This window comes from Poeciliopsis prolifica, unplaced genomic scaffold (genome assembly GCF_027474105.1).
Source record: "Poeciliopsis prolifica strain line A6 unplaced genomic scaffold, Auburn_PproV2 SCAFFOLD017, whole genome shotgun sequence".
In the NCBI taxonomy this organism is placed as follows: Eukaryota; Metazoa; Chordata; class Actinopteri; order Cyprinodontiformes; family Poeciliidae; genus Poeciliopsis; species Poeciliopsis prolifica.
Window position 1 is genome coordinate 10565810 of NW_026562392.1, and position 25012 is coordinate 10590821.

The 25012-nt window shown below is 37.5% G+C and overlaps 1 protein-coding gene across 4 annotated transcripts in view; it reads right to left on the reverse strand.

Moving 5' to 3' along the window:
- ptprub (protein tyrosine phosphatase receptor type Ub) overlaps positions 1-25012 on the reverse strand; it is a 212781-nt gene that overhangs the window by 7439 nt on the left and 180330 nt on the right. For 2 of the 4 annotated variants that reach the window (XM_055042254.1, XM_055042252.1), the window contains 12 exons: positions 24335-24407; positions 24170-24246; positions 18772-18789; positions 17191-17227; positions 15564-15661; positions 14363-14479; positions 12587-12741; positions 9477-9612; positions 7925-8074; positions 6148-6462; positions 2716-2841; positions 675-832 (listed from right to left, as the gene is read on the reverse strand). In XM_055042254.1, the coding sequence (XP_054898229.1) occupies positions 675-832; positions 2716-2841; positions 6148-6462; positions 7925-8074; positions 9477-9612; positions 12587-12741; positions 14363-14479; positions 15564-15661; positions 17191-17227; positions 18772-18789; positions 24170-24246; positions 24335-24407 (1460 nt within the window). The remainder of the gene's footprint in view (positions 1-674; positions 833-2715; positions 2842-6147; positions 6463-7924; positions 8075-9476; positions 9613-12586; positions 12742-14362; positions 14480-15563; positions 15662-17190; positions 17228-18771; positions 18790-24169; positions 24247-24334; positions 24408-25012) is intronic. The other 2 variants (XM_055042255.1, XM_055042253.1) reach the window with 1 other exon arrangement.

Sequence of the window (25012 nt, forward strand, 5' to 3'; positions counted from 1 at the left end):
GCGAATGTGGGTGTGGGCAACTCTGCAGCGTATACAAGCAATATTAAGGTAATCAATCGTCGTCAGTGCTTTGGCAGTGCTGGATTTAGTGTAGTGAGAGCCATCGCATTCTGTATTAAGGCATAATTGATTTGATCTGAATAATCTCCCTCCTGGTTGTCGTGTGTAACGCTGTGTGACAGCACTGAGTGATGTGCTTTCGGATGAGGGGGAGAAGGGGTGGCGGGTACGAACGTGTGACGGGTCGGCAATGAGCTAGACAACCCATTCATATTCATCAGTAGGGTTTTCACTTCGGGGGCTTGGTGCGACAGGGGCTTGTGGACGTAGCATCCCGTTCTATACAGTACCACAGCACAGAGCATTACACCAAAATTAGATTTTCCACATTATAAAATGCTGCCATGCTGAATCGTGTTGCTTCTCATTGCACCAAATGACAGAGCAGGCTTGACACAGCCTCTGCCTCTCATCAAACAGATTTGCTTATGATGTACTGTGTTATTTTGTGATGCGCCCCTCTGAGTAGAAGCCTTTGGTTTTAAATGTCAGTCTTCACAAGCAGTCATTTGCTGTGTTAGACCCTTTCAGAAAGGAACAGAATGTTTTTTCTTCCTTGGCTTTCTGTTCTTTGACTTAAAATGCATTATAGATGTTCTGAAATGATAACTCACAGGCAGTGCACAACGGTGCGTCCTTCTCCACACTCCCTCTGCCACTTGTGCACTTGAGCCAGCAGGTTCAGGAAAGCCTTCTTGGAGTCAGGAACGTCGCGATACGCTGACCAGCGCAGGAACTGGAACTGACACACCACCAGCTGGCCCTCCTGGAGCTTCAGCAGCACAGACAAGATGAAAAAACACGTCAGATTTCACACACAGGCCACTATTGTTACCCACTTTTCACAGCTCCCAGATGTTTTTGGAACCAAGTTTTGAAATATAAAATACCTTTCTACAATGGTCAGGCTTTAAATGGACAGCTCAAACAGGATGGACTGATAAATTACTTCAGACAACTATAAAGTCTGGAAATGTAAACACCTTCCTATACTCCAATTTCTTCTCCTAAAATCTAATCCAATTGTAGAAAATCTTTGAAGTGAATTCTGTGTAAATCAGAGAGTTGTGAACGCTCCCCAAGCTGTCTGCAGGCACCTTCAGCTGTGCTCACTAAGCCTGACTGTCAGATATACGTGTCTGTAGGTGTAAGTGGGGGCCGTGTTCTGTGACAAAGAGGTCCCTGCGTATTCATAACCCTATCCTGTAGAATCTAACCTAACACTTAAGGACCAGTGGAGACCTGTAACTCATGCAAATTGGGCTTGCAAAGACACTCACGATGCATGGAGGAGTAGCTTGAGCAGAGGTGGGGATTTACACAGTCTGCATTTGCACCATTCTTCTCACACAGATTTGTGCTTACAATGCACTTCCTCTGCCTTTCCCCCCTACTCTTGAATACCACTGTCTGAAACAAGACATCTACCCAATATGGCATAGAGCGATTGGCTAAAAGTGGTTGAGGTATGTGTTATTTCTGTCTCATTTGATTCTGCCTGTGCTGTGTTAAGCTGCCCTCTCCCTGACTGTGATGTGCACCGAGTGGAAAAAAGGTGCCACAGGAAGAGAGGGGAATGACAAGGGCAGCCAACTGAGGAGGTAAGGGTGCCAATCAACAGAGGAAGTTGTCGCAGAGCTTATAATGGCACAGGGGAGAACACCCTGCATACAGATTCCCTCTATAATTAGGCCAACATTGATCCTGAGAAGAATGCATGCATGTGCTCATGCAAAGCTCTGTGCATAAAATATGTCTGCGTAGACACACTTAACACAATGCATTGTGTGAAGTTAAAATGGCTTTTAGATGGGGGTGGGGAGCAAACACTGGGTTGTAAGCACAGACCAATCACTGCCTTTGTTTGGTTTATATTAGAAACCATTTGAAACCATTTGTACTTGGGCACATAGGAACCAACTGAAGGAAAATCTGCTTTTGTGTCAAGAAATAGTCATATGTCAACAGTACTGATGATAAACACTGGACCTTTTGATATGCCCAATAGACACACAAGAAATGGAAAAGGGAAGAGAATGACTTTATATTGTATGTATACCAATGAACTTCTCTTGCATCAGTTTCATGGAAAGAACACTATTGATAATATTTTATTGCATAAATTTCAGGGTATGGTTGTGCAAAGCCTCTAAACACAACAAAGGGGTAGAAATAAAAAGAAATCATATGAATGTTTAGTTGTGCTGTGAGAAAATATGAAAAAGAGGAAAGAACTGTGTACTGTACAAAAGTCCTAAGTTCATTTTCAAGATACCAATTTTTTAAAATGGTCTTGAGCAATATTTATTTAGTTATCTGAGGTGCGTTCAGAGAAAATTATGAATTGTTAAAAACATTTGCACAATATTCTAGCTTTTACCTCAGCGGCCAATCTAAAAATACCAATTTTCAAGTATATTCTGCCTAGAAAAACAGGTAATAATGAATTCGATACAGAAGAAGAAGCATTTAGTCAGGGATATTAGATTTAACCCTTGACCTATTTTTCAAGTGCAGTTTATCTGGCAGCTTCTACGTACGTTGGTAAAATGTCACATCTAAATTCCCTGTGAAGATCACAGCTAATGCAACTCTAATAAGGTTTGGTGAGACAACATGTTCTGTGCAGCTCTTTTTGGTGTCATAATAACTCACCCTTGTGACGTTCTTGACCCGAAACAGACGGGTAATGACATCCTCATCCGCCGACATGGATAGGAACTCCACTTCCATGGGTCCGTACTGCTGTAAACCGGGCTCGGGCCAGTACTGCACACATGGCTGCGTAGAGGACCAGGGTCATAGAGAGAGATAAGTTTATTAGTGTCCGTCTGTGGTCTGTGCAGCTGTAATAAATAATATGCAAAGAGTAAACACTTGTGAATAATCAAAGTTAAAATGAAAAATCTCACAGATCCTAAGCATTTTATATCAGTAATGACTAAACTTGTGCTACTGCATTTATACTAAAATAGGCATGCAGCTGCCATAATGGTGTTATAGGAAAAGATGAGAAGCAGCCTGATAGATAATGCAAGGTGTTTGAATGCAACCAGAAGTGATATAGTCTAATCCAAAGTCACAAATAAGCTCTATAAGAAATTTCACAGCAGCATCTTCCAATCAACAAATAGCTGTTTTCAGGCAAACAGCCTCTTTTATACCCAAGGAAATGAAATAAGTTCAAATGACAGACAATTCAATACAGTATTGGACAGGAGTGCCTCCAAATTTTTATTTTCTAATACCAGACTTTCTAGTATATGTTGCTAACAAACCTGCTGAACAAGCAACACAAACTATTAACTTTATTTATATATATGTGAGAAATCAATGCAAAAAAATGTATATTTAGCATTGTGTGCATTTATGAATTTTAAAAGTGGGAAATATGTTCAGAGTTCAGGGTAATTAAACTAAAACTCTTTGAATAAGAGATGTGACAATCTGAATTGTGTGGCTTGTTTTCAGTCCCTGGTTTTTGCTTACCTCAGACCTGAAGTTAGTAAGTTTGAATTTTTGTTTCAGAGACATATAGAAAGATAACAACTCTGCACTGAAAACATTTTATTCAAACTCTCTTGCTCTGAGCGACCTTTCATCATACCATTTGTGACACAGCACATTAAAAACAAGGTGTTACTATTACAACATAACAAAGACAAAGTGATTGCATAATTGGCACCTAATTAGCAGTTTTAGCAGGGCTAGCATAATTACTACAACATAAAACTCCATGAACATTTCATGGAGAATGCAGACCGCACGTCTGAGACCAACAACTCTCAAATATTTCATGACAGGCTAAGGGTGAAAACTCACAGTTGTAAAACATTTGTTTTACTCCATTCAGACTTCCTTTCATCTGCAGAAAGTCTTGCTGTTTAAACAAACCACAGGCTTGTATTGATGTGTTATATAAGTAGCTTCTTACATCTCTGTCCTTCCTCAGATTTCACTTTAAAGAGCTCACTGACATTGAAAATGGTTAACATTATATCTTCTTCACTCAATAACAGAGTTCACATATTAGATAATTGTCCGTGACATTCTGTGGCACCACAGGAAATCTACTAATTGACGTGGAAAAAACAGGAGTTTTGAGTTTCTGTGCAGTCAGAAACTCAAAACTGACTAGATGGTAGACAAACTTTTAATTATTATTTTTAAGTGTGATAAAAAAAAAAGGCTGAGTAAACTGAATATATGAGTAAATGGAAAACAGGTACTGTCCTTATCCTTAATAAACTGCTGAAACATGCTGTCACTTGACACTGTTGGCTGCTACATTTGCTTCCAGCATGATGCTGAAGAAAATATGCAAAATTATTCTCCTTCATTTCTTTTGATCAGTTGGAAAACGCATTGTCTCGGTTAAAAATATTTGCCTTCTCTGAGGTACATCTCATAAATAATCATACTATGTTCAATGTCATTCAGTCAAAGCAACTCATCATGCTCCCTCCATACTAAACTGTGTAACATTGCTTATTCATTTCTTATTCAGTACCTGCCACATAAACAGGTTCAGGCACCCCCATTTTGGTCTCTGCACAGCAGTTTATTGATCATTAGGTGGTGTGTGTTTGTCAGTCTCCTATTATTCATGACAGCATGAAAGAGAAACATGGCAGAGCAGATAAAGTCCAACTGGTTTTTGTCTCTTCGCATATCCAGTCCTCACTTTTATAAATCTTACATCAGTTCAGAACTTTGATCCTAGCTCCTACTTAACTATCACGAATATGTTATTTTTTCCTCCCAAATGAAAAATATAAAGAAAGAAGTCTTTCTTTTTCTTTCATCATAATCAAGGTCATAATACTAGCTTTCATTTCACTGAATCTGTGCTTGATTACAGTAATGGTCCCTTTCTTTTTTCACAAACAAGGAGATGCCTCAACTTAATCAAAAGCAGAATAGAATAACCTCAAAGAAAGCCAAAGAGATATAATTTAATTTTAGATTTTTATGCCTTAAGCAGAATTTACAAGTATATGTACATACATATATGTGTTTTTATTCCATTTGCCTGAAAAGTCTGGCAGGCATTCATGGAAATACTTCATCAAAAGTAAGCAATATCATTTTTACCATAGTATTAGACAGGAATTTGTCTTAATTACATAATTTTCTCTGAATGACTTGTAGTCTAAACACTTATAGATGCATTTGGTTAAATTAGAATATAATCAAAACGTGTATTTACAGTATTTTGTTAATTCTTTCACAGATTTATTTCACGAAGAGTGACTAGGTTCAAGTATTTATAGTTATCAATGCTCTCCACAAAATGCATATAATGTGACTATTACAGAAGCTTGTATTCCTGCTTATTGAGGAAAGTTCAGAGGAAGAAAAAAGGTTGATAACAGCAGGCTTGACAGGGTGGTGAAACGCAGGGCATTAAGAACATGGGTCTGATTCCAAAGGCAGCTATCACATATATTTGCTCTTCCATAACACCTATGACCCACTGATATAGTAATGTCTGCAAATTGAGCTCTAAGAACTTTTTATGATTTTTTTATTGGCCTTCTTCAATGTTCAGATTTCAAAATTAGGTAATCAGGTAGTAATCATTGACTAGTTGACAGAAACCATCATCTGTAATACATCACTCCATCACTCCGTATAGAGTCTACAGAATGTGAAGTTTTGCTGTTTCTACTGTTAACGCTCAAACTGAATTGTTGCAGCATACATAAAGAAATTTGCTGGTATGAAAAAAAATGGGGCAGGCAACAAGGAGGACTCTGAAATTTCAACGTGGGATATTGCCTGCCGGTTTTTTAGGGCTATATCTAGAGAGCTGAAGTGTAGAAGTGTGATGGCTGTTATCTAGTCATGCCTGGAGATCAACATGGTGAGGGATCAAAGACTGACAAAAAGGCATGAAGCAAGATACAGAAATAGCAACAGGTAAGAAATGTGCAGTTCAAACATTTTGAGCCTGAAAGCAAAATCCTGCACAAGCAAACAGAGACTTGTGTGTTTTAGTGAAGTGAAATGTTTTGCTTATCTCAGTTCTACCTTTGTGCCAATAAATCACTTGGAATGAAAAAGAACAAAACCCTTTTCTCTCACCCAGGCGGAATTCGACTGGTTGAGCTGGTTGAGCATGACGACTGCTGTGCACCCGTAATCGAAAACCAGCCTCCAAAAATCCGCTGTGGTGCCCGGCAAAGGGTGAGGGGTCACAATGAAGGCAGCCTGCCGATGGAAGCTGTCAGCAAGAGCTGCATTGATGTAATTGTTACTCTCCCCCTCTGTGGTGACCAAGAAGGCCAGGGCGCGATCCGGCGGCAGGACGTCCATGCTGCGGTTCTTCTCTCGGTTTCTGGGCAACAGAGCGATGCTGCACTCCTCCACGTCCAGGTGGGGGGTCACAGAGTTCAGTGTCTACAAATGGAAATGTTAAGGATGGGAGCTGAGCATAAAAGGAAATCAAAGGAGCATTTTAGAAGTGATCCATGTGAGACACAACAGGAATCGAGGAGTGAGTCAGGCGGGAGGAGTGGAAACAAGGACACAGAGTGCAAAAACCAAATGTTAACTAAAATGTGCATTTCAAAGGCTCACACGATTTAGCACTCATGTCTGATCCCTTCACGTTCCTCTAATAGAACTTTTACTTTTATTTACCAAAGAAGCAACCATTTACTGTTTTTGTATTAAAAAAAGCTAACAGTGGGGAAGATCCAAGTCTGATAAAAGTCTTTTACAGATATAAAGTGTGAGTTTATTTAAATAAAAAAAAAACTTATTAAAATATAGTCTTGACCAACACCCACAAATCTACCAAAAAGTCTTGTCAATAAGTGGCAGTTTCATTGTTTAAGGCAGGATGGGTATATATTTATGATTCCTAATGCAATAAAAGAAATGTAAAACTTGTTAAGCCTTGGGAAATAGAACATTTTGAAGGTTTGATATATATTTGATATAAAGCAGAAGAAAAGGTTGAATAAGCTGAAAGCTGCCTTGACTTATTTTTATTCACACAAATATCGGCATTACTGCAAATATCTAATAGAATAATGGATGAGCTGGGCAAACTGACTTTCTAAAGATAAACATGATGAAGTTAGAGAAGAAAAATTACAAAGGCATTGCTGCAAACCAGTTCTCAGTGATAAACTCTCTCTCTCATTTGTTTCTAATTACTTTAGACAAAGTGATAAAATATTTGGATCATTAATGCACAGCATCAATAATAGATCTATGTGCTGCTGATCTCGGTACTGTTTGCAGTCTGAGAGGCAGAGCACACTGGGTGGTGAGCAGGCTTTTAAAGTCAACGCCAGACAGATGAGCGCGCAAGATCAAAGAGGGAGACATTAACATTTTCCCTCATGAAGAAGGAACAATTTGTAATCAGAGTGCTGCACCACCTACAGTGACATTCCTTAATCATAAACAATCCATCCATCAACGCTCCAGCGGCGTGCATACTGTATTGGAATAGAACAAAATGAAATTAAAGACGGAGTATAATCCTGTTCTTGTAGTGCTTTGAAATGCTAAACGTGGAATCGTGGGTTGAGCGCCACAGCAGACGGAGGTGGTTGAGGTGGGTAGGACATGTGGGAACGCAGCTGGCTCGTCATGTTCTTAATCAACATCTAATAAAATGTTCTGTAAGTGTGTTCCTGTAAACTGGGGGAGGCTCTTGATGTCAGTCACACAAAATTAAAAGTGAAATGAACACCTTTTTAACACAAATACACACACATCCAATAAATCTTTTGGCTTTTGCTCTATACTGATGTCAAAATCCGTCATAAAGCACATATTTACAGAAAATTAATTACGCAACTCATTTAGTTTGCATTGAAACCTTCAGGGTAAATATCAATCTCACCTGAAACTCCTCCCTCAGCGGAGAGGAGTTGCTCTGAGAATCCACCCGCAGCATCTCTTTGTATGTAACCGCAAACTCGTTCACCAAGATGGCCGTCTCTCCACACAGACAGGCCTCTAAAATGGCATCATGGATAAAAATATACTGCTCCTGAAATGACAACAGGTCAAGAAATGTATTGCTGTTCATTGAATGTGCACATGTGTCATTTCAGAAAACGCATCAGGGTTGCACTGAAGTGAGAGTAAAAAACTGAACAAGAGGGGAAACTAAAAATCACGGCACTTGGCAAAAGTATTTTCTTTTTCAGGGCTGGATCCAAACTCCTTCGCCTTCTTTAAAGGTTTTATGTTTTTTTGTTGCAAAAAAAATGTTAAGCCGATGCTAACACTTCACCGATACACACCGCTTTGTGCTGCTGCAGCATAAAAACCTCATTCATTTATAAATGTTCCTCATAACCGCCAAGGTAATATATGTACAGTCATATTCAACAAGTTAAATTATGTTTTCCAAAGAGCATTGTAAGTGCTTTTTTTTTTTCAAATTAACAACCCTTAGCCAGTTATGAAACATGATTTTTGTTGACACCACATTTCTTTATTCAAAATAGTTTGTTTTTATTGATCTGATGTAATATTTTAATCTTAAATATTTTTTAGCTGGAAGCAGAAAATCATCATAAATATCAGAAATAGATGCTTGAAAACACATGTTGGTGTGTAATTAATCTATATCATGCCACTTAGTGACTTGACTTAATGAAATAAAGGAACTTTTGACCAATGTCTCAGGTTTTTGAATAGGACTGTATATCATTGATACCCATTGGAGCAAATTCAATAAATACCAACTATCATACTGACAGATCTTTGTTGACACATAGTTGTCAGAATAAATTCCATATAATTTGCAATGTCATTATCTATATTTATGTCTTTATATTCAAATAACAAGCTCTGTTTAGTTTAACCTTTAGCTTACACAAAATAAAGCAAATAGTTGTTAGAGAAGCATAATTTTCTGATATAAGGAATAAATGTAAAGAAAATCAACCTGTAAGAGGTCTAAGTTTGTGGTTTGAACATAAAGTGTGAAAAAGTATTGCATGTTTGAATAAACACTCAAACAACATAAAGTGATTTTTACTAAACCTTGGCTTAATGCTAGTGTTGCTTGTAGTAGGATGTAAACAAAATATGCACAGGGAATTTATGGTCAGACTGAAATACAACTATGTCAATGTATTCACATTGCAAGGGGCAGCTATTTAATTTCCTGAACCATCCAGAAGACAGCTCATATACCCACACACTGCACAGTGACAGACTCCTTATTTCATTTAAAAATATGGCAATGACCTTTATACAAGAAGCAGAATGGGACTCCATGAATGTCATCCAACTGTACTAATAGAAGGTTTTTTATCAGTATGTCCAGCCTTGTGAGCTGCTGAATATGCAGAAAGGATGCACATTAAAATACAAGATACAAGATGGGTGACTCAGTCTGAATGTGAAGAGGTCTTCCCTCACTGCACATTTGTCCTGACCTCTGTCTGGATCATGTTGATGCGTCGCGAGCAGAGGGTTTTCACACAGTTGTAGATATCCACCACACCTTCACACTCGGCCATGTCCAACATGACATCCAGCACAATGTAACAGCCGGTGCGTCCTGCCCCCGCGCTGAAAGACAAAGGCCAGCGTTAGCTGAGAAATCCTCGCAGCCTACTGCGTTAATAACTAGTTCAAGTTTAGAAAAAAAGCTACTGAATTTCTCTCAGATACTGCTGGACTTCTAGAAATAAAAAAAATAATTGACTTTTTCAGTCAGAAATATCCTTTCAGGAGTGATGATGAAAAAGTAATAAATGCATATGTTACTTCAGGACTGGACTTTACAATGAGGGAGCCACAAACTGCAGTTTAACGTTTTCTACTGACCCAAAACGCTGCAGTAAGAGTTCTGATTAAATTTAATTTAATCAAAAATTAGGTTTTTTAGTCCTAATTTACCTTCCCTTCATTTCACTTTAACTTAGAAAGTACTCCTACATCAGATGTTCTTTTCTTTCTTGTGTATCTGCTTTGTCTTCTCAAACCTCCTGTCAGTCAAGAAAAGATGGCCACTTGTACTGAGTTCTTCAGGAGTTTTTTCCTGCTAAAGGGGATATTTTCCTCTCCACTGTCACTACATGCATGCTCAGAAATAACTAGAAATTGTTTAGTAAAAGGGATTGCTGTAAAATCGGCATAATCCAAGCGACTCTCCACTGTTGCTATGAGGTGAATAAATGCTGGAAGTCAGTGACTCCTTCAGGTAGTTTAGAAGCTAAAACAGTAAGCTGTATTTTCATTATTTCTGGAAATAACTAATTCTATTTTCCACTCCAAACAAATCTAAGCTAACTGCATTGTTGCATCCTTATATAAATACCCACCAAATGAACAGCAGAAAGGTTTTATTTTCTTTCATGTGAAAAATATCGTCATGAGGTCTGTATCATTTGAAGCATGCATATAAACAATATCCAAAGTATCTGCGTTCCAGCTTATGCATGTGTGGGAAAAATGGCTACAAAAGAGGAACTCATGTACTGAAGCACTGAAGGTTATTTACCAGGTAAAATGTTATTCTGCTGGGGCCGAATGATTGCATCGCATCTCGTAGCAATGTTGGCTATTTGCATGCTAAAGTACAGTAAATGCCCATCATACTGCTCAAGTGACTTTTGGTGCAAGAACATGCGTATAAAATCGACTGATTTGACTCTGTGGGTGTGCTGTGCTTAAAAGTAAATACATACAGAATATTATTTTTTCTCATCTTAGTCTGTTGGAACGTCTAGAGCCCCGATATGGATCTTTACAACTGTGGCTTCAAAAAGGAGAAATCAAAGGCTGCATTTTAGATTATGAAATAAAAATTAATAGGACCTAAAAATGGTAGTTGCATAATTTACCTGCACTCAAAGTTATTCACTAAAAATATTATTGTGTTCTTAATAAATATTTTTTTCATAAAATAAAATATATTTATGGAACCAAGGTCTTTGACTCTTTGATGAAATATTTCTGACTGGTTAGATGAGCCAGGTCAGTCTAAACAACCGCAGAGTTGTTAGCAGAGGGGGTGGATGAAAGTAGGTTATTTGTAAATTATAATCTGTCATGGACAGCACATCTCATCTGTTTTGCACGACACTCCTCAGCAGCACTTTAAGCGCAGCATGTCTGCACCCACAAAACAGGAATGAATACTAGTTCAGGTCCTTTTTTTAACTGCAGCCAGGCTCATTAGCAGCAGCAAAAATAGTTGTTTGTCCTTTTATGTACTCTCAACTGCTTCATTTGTTTCATTATATATTTTTTTGAAGCTGCAATATAATCTCTGAATCTGGAATTTTACTTATATATCAACAAATATTTTATTTTATTCACTTAATAGCATGTAAAGCTATTAAGTCACAAAAGAAAATGAGGATACCTGTAGACAAACTAGATATCAACCATTTGATGATGCAAATACTTTCAGACATTTCTCGCTTATTTTCCTGTTCTTCCAACCTCTGTGTCACAAGCAGCACCTAAAGTAATCAAGCATCTAAGGGTGATAAACAATCAGGCTATTATGATCTTGGACAGGAAGCCTTTCAGATCAATTCTATAAATATATTTATATCATATCCTGTTCAGAAACAGTATATGATGAAACCTGTTTCCAAATGTTTATAAGGTAAGACGACACAAGTGTTTATTGACCTTTGTTTCCACTCAGGGTTTCCGTTTCATTAAGACAGAGCATCTGGTGGGAATTGTAAAGTGACTTTATGTAACATTTTCAGTGACAGATAAAGTCTGAGGGTGGGGCAGCATGATATTGGAAAAAAAAATCTGATATGTCATAATGTCTGTGAATGCTGCGACAACAATATGACTTCTGACAAACAAACAAGTAAACATTATTAACGTCTTCATACTTTGAGTTCATGGCGAGTTTAAACCTTAAAAAATGAATTATCTATCCAGCTACTGGAAAATAAAATCACTATTTCCAGCTCATCCACACAAGCTGCTTAGGCACTGAAGAAATAGCTTCTTAATGATTTTACCACCTTACCCCCCTCTTCACCCTGTAAAAGATTTTTATGAGCTGCAATAAACAACTATTGTACCCAAATATATGCCAGACACAGAAAGAATGAATATCCTAAAGTAATTAGCTAACATTTATTGCACTTCAGGCAGTTTCTCTGCGTATTTATATTGGATACAATTATACTAACTCTAAAATTGTGATATATTGTCCTGCCTTGCACAAGACCACAAAACGTGGGATTCCTGAACCACAAACTCAAAATTAGATATCATCTTAAAGTTCAAGTAAGCAGAAATAGCATATCATTTAAATGATCACCTTTTATTCTGTAATTTGATGGAGTCATCTTTTACCATCAGTGATTGTGTTTTGAATTGTTGGATGCTTGTATGTGGTTTTGCTTATCTCAAACCAACCCAAACCATGAGAGCAGGCGTGAAAGAAAATGTTGAAGTGTGGATTGTTTGTGAAACTTGAATAGTATTAAACTGAAGAATTAAGTTAATTATCTGGGAGTGATGTGTGCATTTAAATGTACTGGGACGAGCACCGCCACCCTACCTGCAGTGGACCACCACGGGGCCAGCATCAGGAGGCGTGGAGGCTTTCACCCTGCGTATAAAAGCCAACAGTCCAGTGGCATGATAGGGCACGCCATGTTCAGGCCAGGATGTAAAGTGGAACTGACGGACCTCATGCTTGGTTGAGTATCCTCTCTGTCAACAGGAAAAGAGTAATGTTTATACGCACAGGCGCCTAAACAATGAGAAAAGTGAATAGCTACTTTCCCCCATTTTATGTCATCACTCCATTCAATCAAACAAATGTACAGATTTTACTAAGCTTTGTGGAAACTGTAAAAGGTATAAGAAAAGTATTGCTAAACTCCAGTCCTAACCTCATCAGATGATGGTTTACACTCTGACTCACTTGTAGTCTAGAAAATAAAATACAGTCATTGCAGTCAGACAGTATGCAGGGATAAAGAAGCAACAAGAATGAAACTTTTCTTTTTCTTTTACAGTTCCGTTTTTCTTACTGCCTTTAAACTAAATATGACGGTAAAGAATGGCAGGAAGAACATCAGTGTGCATTTCTTTCTAAACTTTGTCCTTGTTGCTTACATACTCATTGTCCAGCATCCCATTGATCATGCTCTGTGACTAAGATTGGTTTTAGTTTTATAAATAATTTCCGTCTAAGATAAACAATCATTTAAGTAAAACTGTAAAAAAAAAAAACAGGATAAAGGATAATTTCATATTAACACAACTCCTGTTTCCTAAATCTTGAGATTAAAGGAAATATTAATATTAACCTCATACAAACAGATTCCAGATGTTGAGGGACACTGACAAGGATGAAGCAGCACTACATGAAAGATAGTCTTCCTCGTAAAAGTGCAACTTTGATTCGATTTAATTAAATTGTGATACATTATTTAAGGAAATTGTAAAAAAAAACATGGCGCCCAGTATGAACGGCCATTAGAACATCTACCATCAAACAGGGAGTGGGAGGACACACTGCGTTGTGTTATTCATATCATTTCCATGCCTATTATGTGTCTTCCCCAGCTCTGCCACATGTTATAACATAGATAATAGACATGCTCCCATCGGTTTGGGAGCATATTCAAATAGAGCATTATTTCTCATTGATGGTTACACCTCAGCATCAAAGTTCACCTTACGAATGTTGAGGGTCGCTGCAGTTTTCTCCCGTCAGACGGCAATTTCGTCCTTTGTTCAGAGATGGCAAATTGAAACAAATGTTCTTTTCTCTTTTTTTTTGAAAACATAAACGGCAAAAAACTCTAAGAGCTTGAAAAAAAAAACACTGTCACCTGTTTCCAAATTCATCCTGATTTAAATAAGCACGCGTGTGTGCCCAAGTGAGAGCGAATGTGACGGTGTGATGATAATCCTGTTTTTGTGCCACAATCTTTCCAGCCTCACTCTGAGCCTTTCCAATGAGAGATCTCCCCTGGAGATTGACAGGATGGAGGCCGTCAGGGGCACCACACTGTAGCAGCGATGATGGAAACACGCCGGGGGTAGGCGCATAGCTGCTGGTGTTAATTCCTCTCAGATTAAAATGTGGACCTCACATCCATCAGCTCAAAGTCCTGTCAAGCATCTAATCCCTTCTATTCATGTTCTACCTTTAATTTTACTTTTCGCTCTGCTGGGTAACATAGGGAACTTGTTGTGGGTGCAGCTACTGTGAAATTCAATAAAGACCACGAGATTTTGACATAAAAAAAAACTGCAAGGGACGTTATGACAAAAACAAAACGACAGCGTTATGGGAAATCTAAGGTGGACATTAACTCACCCGCTCCAAGGCAAAGGTGCGAACTGTGTACTCAGCCAGAGTTTCTGTCTTCAGGAGAGTGATTTTGATGTCCCCATACATCTCGCTGTCATCAGGCCAGTATTTACAGCACTTCACCTGTTTAAAAACAAGCAACGCAACATTTCAGACCTTGAACCAAGTGTAAAATTAGAAATATGAATCCTTTTTTTAAAATATAGTTTGTCCTAAAATCTTTTAAAAAAAAAACAGTTTAAAATATCCTGACACTTTTGTGTTAGGATATTTATGGAAACAGAAAAATACACATATTTACTTAAAGTTACCAACAGTGTAGTGCTAAGGTTTGGTCTTACGAATGTATTTCAGGGTAGTTTTGACCAGAAATAACTAAATATGTATAAGCAGAAAACGCTCCTTACTGTGAGCAGCGAAATGCTGCATTACTTATTTGTCAGTATAAATTTTATCTTGCAAGGCAAAGAGAGAAAAAAAACAAAATAACAACATAATACCAGGAAACATAATGAAAAAAGTGCATCATTTTATGTTAACATCACCCAACACAATGGGGGTATTTTTTTTTTCGCATACAATGAAAATGGAGGTATTATTTGGATTCAGCCACACAGACCACTTGTCATTTATTGATTGTTTCTGGCAAGGTAAAGATGGAGAACCAAATTGCATGAAGGGTCCTGCTGGAAAAATGGTGTCGTTTTAACCATCTGCTGAGGTGATATGTTTCCTTTGCTCTTACTGATAAAGATGAGATACTTCAGGATGCATGTGAGGTGAAACATAATAGTTCTGCATCAATATGTTCTCTACATACAAGGACAGACACGCTGTCACACACATTTTAGACTTTGTAGAAAACTGCACAGAAACAGACATATCATTACAGATCAAATAAAAAACATCACTAATAAACAACAGACAAAAAAATAGCTTGACTATTTCTTACGGTTAACCTTATATTAAACTTTTAGGATATATTATGATTCATAAATGAACAGCATGTTTAACAGCTTGATCTACAGCTGAAAAAAGGAAGGCAAATTAGCATAATATATAACAGCTTTCAGCATTCTGCGAGGCATATGCCCATCAAAGACATAAAAGCTTCTTATTTAGACACCAAACAGTTCCCTTTTAATGGTTTCAGTACTTCTCTGAACAGTGACAGAAGGGGGATAAGAGGAGAGTGCATATAGCATACCCTGCCAACCTCCACCAGCTTAGTGATCATGACGATGCTGAAGCAGTTTTCCTGCCACACCATCCTCCAGAAATCGTACAGCGTCTCCTGCTTTGGTCCTAGTGGGAAGATGGAAGGAATAACAAAACAGACACAAAATAAGTTGATAATTGTTCCTCAGAGTGACCCAAGTGGCCTTTTCTGGATGACAGAGTTCTGCCTCTTAAAATTATGCCATAAATAATGTTTTTGGCCATTTCAAGCAGGCAGAAGGAAACAGGGCGATGGGTGAGTAAAGCAACAGCAGTGGTTGATGATGGAAGTTCGGCAGACCAAAAGTCATTCACTGTCATCAAAGGAGCAGACATTTAGAGAGCAATGCACAACATGGAGACTGGAAAAGAAACACTGAAAGAGACAAAAGCAAAGCCGAAATCGTTTCTTTCTCTTGCAAGTTTTATCTGCTTCTCTGAGTCTACCAGGAGGGGGTTGCTGGTGGAAGATAAGGAGATGAGCAGATCCTCCCAGACCTCTGAATGGGAGCTGCATCGAAAGCAACAATCCACAGGGTTCAAAACCAGCAGAGAAAAGTTTGTCAAAACTTTCCCACCAAATGACTCCCATATGGGGATAGTTCTATATTTGGATAGCAAATGTTACACTGGGAATTTGTTGCACAATAAGGAACATGTCACAGCTGAAATACAGGGTTTCAATAAAGCATTGATACTACTTCAGCTTTTTATTCAAATCATAATTAAGATCCAAAGCATAATTGTGAAGTCAAGGGAAGATAAACTATGCTTTCAAAATATCTTCCAAATAAAAAGTGTTGTGAAGTGTTATGTCGGCAGGTTTCTGCGCCTCGACTATGAATATCTGAAGGTCTTCCAGAGTAAACACGGCTGTCTCGGCTACTTCCCCGATTCCGTCTCTGCCTGCCTTACTAGTTAAAGTTACTAGTTAAAGTTAATGGTCACATCATGCAAAATTAGCAGCTGAGCCATTCTTTTTCCATTCTTAGATAATGGATTGAACAGAGCTATGAGAGATTATCAAAGTTTGGAGAGTTGTTTCAAAATCTAACCTTATTTAAAACGTCTTGGCCTTCATGATCATTTTTGTTCTTTAATGTTTTTCAAACAAATCTCTGCAGCTGGATTTATACTAATATTAAATTAGACACAGTTGAATTTTCAAAAATAATTAAATGACTTCCATTATTTGCACCGGATTTTATTTAAGTGTACAAAACTAAAGAGATTTGGACAGAAATTATCACTCATTTAATTTGTGAAAACGCTGCAGAATTTTCCATCCATTTCATAACTATGGAGCGATTTAAGCTGGTTTTTCACATAACCTTCCAATAAAATTCACATTTTTAATTGTAACGTTACAACTTGTCTTCTGCAGGGAGGCTAAAATCTAAGGACGTGGAAAAGCATCTAATCTAGTTTGTCTTTACATTTTGTCTTTATTGGGTTTTTTCAGCGGCAATTGTGTGGATGAAATGAATCCTGGGGTAGAATATAATCAAACTGCTAAACCACAATAATGATTAAAAAAAAAAACTATTCACCATTACTGAATCCACACACGCATACAGCCAGAGAAATATATACTCTAGCCTTGTGGGAATACTCACCCTGAGTGGCGATGAAGTGGTTGGATCGATGGTAGCCCTGAAAGAGAGAAGAGAGATGACATGCTGAGTAAGCCATCTGAGCCTCAGGCACAGCTGTAAGGGTGGGGGTATGTGTCTGTCTTTCCCCTTTTCTTCCTGCCCTTCTTCCCTCTTCTCCCCTCCTTTGAAAATGACCCCTTCTGCAACAAGCTTGCTTTGTAATTATCTCCCATTTCTACTGATGAATCCAGATGCTGTATTCATCAGTACACAAATTGTTTGAAGTTTGAGGATCTTAAAAAAGTAGGAGTCCTGGGACATCTTAGAAAAAAAGAGAGGTAAGTGAATGACTGAATCCCTGCGGCTATTCACTGGATACATAAAACCAGGACTTCAAACTTTTTTTCAGTTTAGATGCCTAATTTACCAAAGAATGTCCTTCATGACACAGTATGCTACAAAGAGGAGGAGAGAAAAAAATTACATGAAGGTTCACTGTGTTTTTTATCTGAGCTGCTGAATATACCAATAGCAAATTATATACAAATAAATTCCCCCAATGTGACACGACAATATAGTGCGACAGTAAAATAATAGCAACTAGAACCTTCTTCAAAAGTGAAATTAATCATAAGCCTCGAAACAGTCTGAAAAGCTTTATATGAAAAGAAGCAACACCCTTTGATATAGATAATAGATGTTTTCACACAGCGTACATGGAATGAATATGAATGAACAATGACTTGTCACCTCTACAGCCTTGAGCCAAACAAACATGACAAAGACCACATGAATTATAAACACTTGGGGGGAGCGCAAACTTTTCAAAGAAATTCCTGTTGAAAATAAAAATGTACAGGTAAGCTAACCTCTGCAATTCTATGAAAATGTCATCAAGAAAACCACTTTGATGCTGTGGTTGATTAAGAGGAGCAGCTGAAGGGATAATTGATGCTGCAATTACACGACTATCATGAGTCTGCGGAGTGAAGAGGGCGGGTCAAAAATAATCGGCATGAACTCCAGCTCGAGCCCACCAGCTCTCATCAAGTCTGGCTCATGCAGCAGTCCATGCAGATAACGCTTTTTAAAAAAAAGAAAATATCTTTTTGCAGAGGGCATTCTCCTAAAATATCAAGTCTGTCCATGTTGCTGATGTATTGCGGCTCCGAATCGCATCTGGGTGTTTAAACTGAGGGAAATGTTTAAAATGGAGATGGATGACTGTTGCTGCAAGGCCCGCTATCCACAATTCCTCAGGCTCTGGCCAAACTTGATCATCGGGAATACAACCGCTCCTCTTCTTCAGACAGTTGCCATAGTAACTAAACTTCCTGATTCTTGCCCACTTAAAAAAAAAAAAAAAAAAAAAACTAACAAAGACAGCAGGGTCCTCTATCCAGAGAGGACACATCTCCTTGTGTTCATTTTAAATCCTTAACTAAAAAGGTTTTTTTTTTTTGGTTTGTTTTTGATCAAATGTGCACCTGAAACACTCCGACCTTCGAGCACTTGTGGATAGAGGACAGCTGAAAGCGAGCAGAGAGGGGACAGGAGAAATAAAGCGATGGGAGGCAGAAGTATGAGCAGTGAAGTACTTACTTCCCTGTTAATCCGAATCTACAGGGTCCGAGGTCGAGGAGGTGGGATGGGGAGTAGAAAAAGAAGACACACAGGCTAGTTAATGAAAGAAGCTTAGGAGTTACAGACGTGGGAGGTCTGTGAGTATGCAGAGATGTTTGAGCAAAAAGCAGGACTAAATTTTACGTTAACACACATACATAGTGTTAATTAACGAAGTTAAATTATGGGGGTTTAATGACGTTTACTTTAATAGGTGCTAATTTAAGGTAAGATTTGCTAAATTTATGCATTTTTTGTCTGTTTTTGCTATTAAATGACATCAAGAATTCTTCCTGAATTGTGTTTCTCACTTACAAATGGAACATTATTTTAACACGATGGCAAAAAATTTTGCATTTCATTCAAGTCGTATGGCAGCCAAACAACCAAAAGCACCATACTAATGGTTCTAAGAAAAAAAATTTAATTGTTAAAAATCAGTCCAATCGATTGCAATCAGATTCAGACTTCTAGATGGACCAACAAGTCAGTGGGCGACTGAAAGCCAGATTTTCAGACTGTTTGGAAAATCAAATCAATCAAAATCAATCAATCTTGACTATCTTTCAAAATAAGATCAGGGAAAATAGTTAAGAGGCATTTCAATAGATATCTCAATTCTAAGATTTTATTTGCATGAACATTCTAGTTTTCGAAACTCATCTTGCCAATTCTTAGCTTAATAATATGTTAATAATAAGGAAGGAAAGAATAAGGACAGAAAGAAGGAAATAAAGAAAGGAAGATAAAAGGAAGAAAAAATGAACAAAGGAAGGAACAAATGAAGGAAGGAGAGTAGGAAGGACAGAAAAAAGGAAGGAAGGAAAGAACAAGTATACTTGTAAGCAGGAAGAGACACATTCAGTGGACAACAGGAAGACTTAATGTATTACAAACATTTATTCTTGTTTATCCTTTGGATCTATCGGCTTCTGGCATAGAAAATGCTGGATTTATAAATGTTGAAAACTTGTTGGAAATCCAATAGTTGAAGGAAATACTGATGAGGGCAACAATCACTGTGATTAGTGTGTTTAGTTTTTTTTTAAATAATACTAATACCTCGTCTTAGTTTCAGGGTTATCATTGCATTTAGTGATTTTTTTTCTCGTAATATAAATAAAAATGGGCGATAGAGACAGAAATGAGAAAATGTTAAATGTTGGTAAATATGACTCAGAGTGAAATTTAAAAAAAAAATGTTATGAGGAGATCAGAGCTTTACAAACCAAGTATCAAAAATCAACAACAAAACCAAATGCAGTCCCATGCCATCAGACCGATTCTGAAACAACACATTTAAACTAAATATCATAATTACAATCAGTAAGTGAATAATGAAAAAAATACCAGTCAGTAAAACAGCTAATTAAGGAAGCACATGGAATAAAACCTTGATTTAGTCTCATTCTGAGCAGGTAAACTGGTTTCTGGTAGATAGCAATCAAATTGTTCTTTCGGCATACGGTCATTTTAATGAGGTACCCAGAGGAAGTACTGAAGTGAGTTTTATCCATCTTGTCGAAGCATGGAGCAGTTTTCCTTTAACTTCACCATAAAAACAGATAATGTGGTAAAAGCTGTACAAGAACAATATCAAGATAACAATGCTGTAAGATCTAGGCGGTCATGACATTTTCACACAGTATGACTGTCAATAATTTGGGCTGCAAAGATTTTTGAACCTATAAATAACATAGTACTGAATACAAGGAATAACAATGCCACTGTCAACACTTAGCACTTGATGATGCCTTTCAAGTTCAAGTTTCAGGTCTTATTGTTAGAAGGCAGCAGGATGCAACACTGCTATGACACAACCTTTCTCCATATGTGTTCGTTTTCAGGAGCTTCCCACTGCAGCTGATTAAAACTGGACATTTTAAAAGAAAGAGAAACTGGGGTCAAAATTAGATATCACCCCTAAGCTCAGACATAGCAGTAGTATTTCCTGAAATGATGAAAAATGGTTGAATAAGAATAATTATTTGAGCTCACCCTCTCATTTTGACAACCACTGCAGAAGCACGTCACCTAAAACATGGACAACTATCAGATCTTTACAGGTACTGAAAATGCACACCTTGCAGATTTACTATGCTTTTGGCTTCATTGGCATGTTTAAATGTTTCAGTTTATGAATGCATCTAAACATAGGTCAAAGACAACATGGTTATTTACAAAAAACACCTTTTAATCTGTTAAAGTAGAGAAGCTTTTCTGACCAACCTGACCTTAGTGAGTCATTTAAATTGCCCTCTGAAAGCTGCATTTCTATCAAATTTAAGTGTATTCTTTCACTAGGCTTCTTCATGGATAGCCAGATGTTTGTCTTCAAGATTTCTGAAGAAGAGAATAATTTCTCGTCAGCAAAAGTTTTGGACAAAGCAAGTTGTCAAAGTTCTGAAGTAGCAAACACACCACCACCTCTATTCAACTGAAGGTATAAGCCCTTTTTCTGAAATGCTGTCTTAGTTTCATGCCGGCTGCAAGAAGACGCACAACTTCTGAGAAGTTCCCCTTTTGTCCGGCTGGTCTACAAAATATTTACATAAAATCTAGGGAAACTTTAAGATGCTAAATATGAGAACGACATTTGTATTGTTTTGGACAAACTTTAGAAAGCCTGTTACTGGAAAAATTTGCTACTGTTCCATGTTTTCTTTTTTGTGGATGTTGTCTAGCTTTGCCAATTTTCTCTCATTAAATTGCTTTAGATTGGGGAATGCCATGTTGCTTTTTTTATCTATTTTATGCTGTTTTACTGGTTTTAACAACTTGATTTCTTAAATAGGAACCTCCCTGAGTGTGGAGGTCAAATTCACCTCAAAATTTGATTAATCACTAATTGATGCTTAACGACAGGAATAATTATATTTTCTCACATAAACAAATTGGCTTGGATGGAATTTTCTGAAATAATAGAATTTTTTGAAAACCATTTTTTTTTTTTCATTTATTTGTTCATCATTTCTTTGTCTAAAACCTGTTGGAGGATACTGAACATTTAAGTGACACAAAAAACAACAAAGAAGTTGGAAGAAATAAACTTCTTAGGTAACGTGAGAAGCTAACTCCACAGAATAAATAAATAATCATTTCAGCTAAAAAACTTCAACCAATGATTTAACCATCATTTTACTCTGCAACATTTGTATTTTTACTATAAACTCGAATGATCCAATATTTCAAATTAAAATCATCATTGCATCAGTGCAATATTGCAATTCTAACCTACTGCTTTAATATCTAGTAGGATATCACATATCTGTTGCTGTGCATGTAAATTCTGCATGTGTCGTCGATGGATGTGGGCATCATGGTGAAGCTCAGAAACAGTGGTGCAGAATTTATGATCAAAAAAGACAGGAAATTGCTGGTTATTCATAATCAATATCTGCACCACAATAATTAGTAATCATATTTTAATAGCATGAATCCAGATATTGTGAAGCCCTGTACTAAGCTGTGTAGACACGATTATAGAGCTTAAATGAATTTTAATCACGTAGGCTGATCGTGGTTAGAAACCAGTGTCTTGCAGCAACAATCAATAACTTCAGATTTTTTCACAGCAAGTAAATTCCTCCAAACTCAGAAAGCACCTGTAACATTGACAGATGTTTAATACAAAAAGTCGGGTGCACAAGAGTCAGAACTTCAACTTTCTTTAAATCTACTAACAGCAGGTTAGTAGAGTTTGTGTTTATTTCTCCCTTCAAAATATAAATACGGTAACATATTCTTAGTAAGCAAGATGTTTTAACAAAGATGACTGAAATACAATGCTCAGGAAATTTAACCAATCAGATCTGCTAAGGTACCATACCTCTATAATAGTTAATTTTAGTTGTATATATTATTATTACTATTGTGTGTTTGTTTATTTAATATTGTATAAATTTGACTTTTTGCACGGGAGTTGCAATAGAAATTTCATTGAATCCTGTTCAATGACAATAAAAAAATGCTATTCTACTGCTATGCTATGCTATGCTATTCTACTGGAAATAGAGTGGACCAAGAGTGAAAGCTGTCAGGTGCAGGGAAAGATTCCTGCACCTGAACTGTGCCTAAAGCAAACAATCAAACCTTACAATAAGAAAACATTGAGCTCGCACATTCCCCACTAGGTTCAGAAAGCACAAATGTCTTTCAGAAGAAATAAGAACTTTTCCATTTAACCTTCACTGAAATAATCAAAAGGTGTTCCTCTCTGGCTAAGGAGATAATTCAGAGAGCTGGGACAGGGCAGTCGGAGAGTACCATGTCTGATGCTGAGACTGTAGTGGCTGCAGAGTGGTGTTTTTCTGCTAATGCCTGCACCTCTGCTCCCTAAACACTAATGGAAACCCTTACAATAACTACAGCTGAAGCCAAGTTTTTAGCACCCTCTCATTGTGACAACCACTGCAGAAGCACGTCAGAGCTGACCTTTCTGGACAGTCAAATAACAAAGAGGAAATGCATGTTAAAACCAGTGTCAGGCAGTTTGATGATACAACTGGGCTGAAAAGGAGGACCCCAAAAATCAGATAATCAAATTCAGATGTGAAGCCTGCCATTTTGTTTTTATGAATGGCATTTTTCAAATAAATATCAGTTACAATCACTCCTGACAGAAATGGGATCTGCTAACCTTGTATCATCTGTAAACAGAGGCCTGCCTCAAGAGTGTCATATTTACTTTGCAGAATTCCCCATGAGAAGCGTTGAGAATAAATCTTGAGAGATAAAGAAACCACATCAGATTTCCTGGCTTCAAAGGACAAAACTGAAATAAATGGCAACAACTGTGGATTATGATGAATATTTCACAAACTACAGAGTTCTACTTGCAGCAGCATATCTTTTATTTTCTGCATTCCTGATGAAATGTTCAATTAATGACAGATGGGTTCTCCAAGATGTACCTTAAACTTTTTATGAATGAGAACACACACGAATAACATTAGCAAGACATGTATTTTACTCTGATTTTCCACATAAGACAGTTAAAAGGATCATCTCTTACTCCCTCAAACAGTGATTGAAAAACATCAGTGACGTCGATGTAATTTGAGAGATTTACACTGTGGGGTTTTACAGAGAGGCTCATCTCCTCTGCAGGAATTAAATGCATTGGTTCCTCTTGGTTTTAATAAAAACGATAGCAGAGGTGGCAAAGGTCAGGGATCTGCAGCAGCACCTGACAATGATGGCATCTGGCTCAACACTGTGGGGGCCGGTGTCGGATTGGATAGACTCTCTAAGGTGGAAGCGGGGCAGCAGAGTGGTGGCTTATGAGAGAGAGATGGACCACAATTTTTGCAGGATATGAGAGTGGAGGCTGAATAAATCTGAATGTCATACAGCGGGACAACAGGATTACACTTACATCAATGTAGTTAGCGTTGATGTAGTCCGAGTTTGGATCTCCCAGGAGAGGGTGGAGCTTCACTCTGTGCCGATCGTCTGGGTATACAGAGCAACAGAGATATTTTAAAAAGAAAGAAGTCGCAACAATTTCTGTTTTTCTACTAAAATGTTTGCAATCACTTACATCCCAGCAAGGTGTCATGCCTCCCTTTGGTTTTGTCCTTCTTTTTGGTACAGTCCCAGCCATCAAAGAAGCTCTGCATAGATAAAGACAAAACCTGTCAAGATTTGTTAGAGAATATCAGTGAAAAACATAGAACAAAGAACAACGAAGGCCGTTCTACCTCAAAATAATATTCTATTTAATGTATCACACAAACCTGATGAAACACACTAAAGCTGTGGTTAAAAGTTCACAAAAAATGAAAAATTTCAAGAGACACTTTTGTAACAAAGATATTGGTAAATAGAACCACAGTTTTAGGACACTGGTTTTATGCAAAATAAAGGATTCATAAAAACTTGTCAAAAGGGCCAGGAGTGTTAAATTGGATTTAAATGATAATTTTAGCTTCATAAGTGGCGATGGTACTTTCCATATTTTTCAAACAGTCACAGCAGATGTTCTCTGCTCTTTTTGCTCCCTTAATAAAATGACATGTTACATCCAATGGACACCTAATTAGCCATCCATGCTGCAGGTGACATAACACAACACCCAGTGGAAAGGTTCTGGTGTGGATTGCTTCCTGTGGGTGTTTAAAAAAAAGAGCAGATGACTCAGGTTCAGAAAAAGGCTTTATTCTACCAATATCAATCATACACCTATGTAGATATTTTAAAACTTTGATTATTTTTTCAG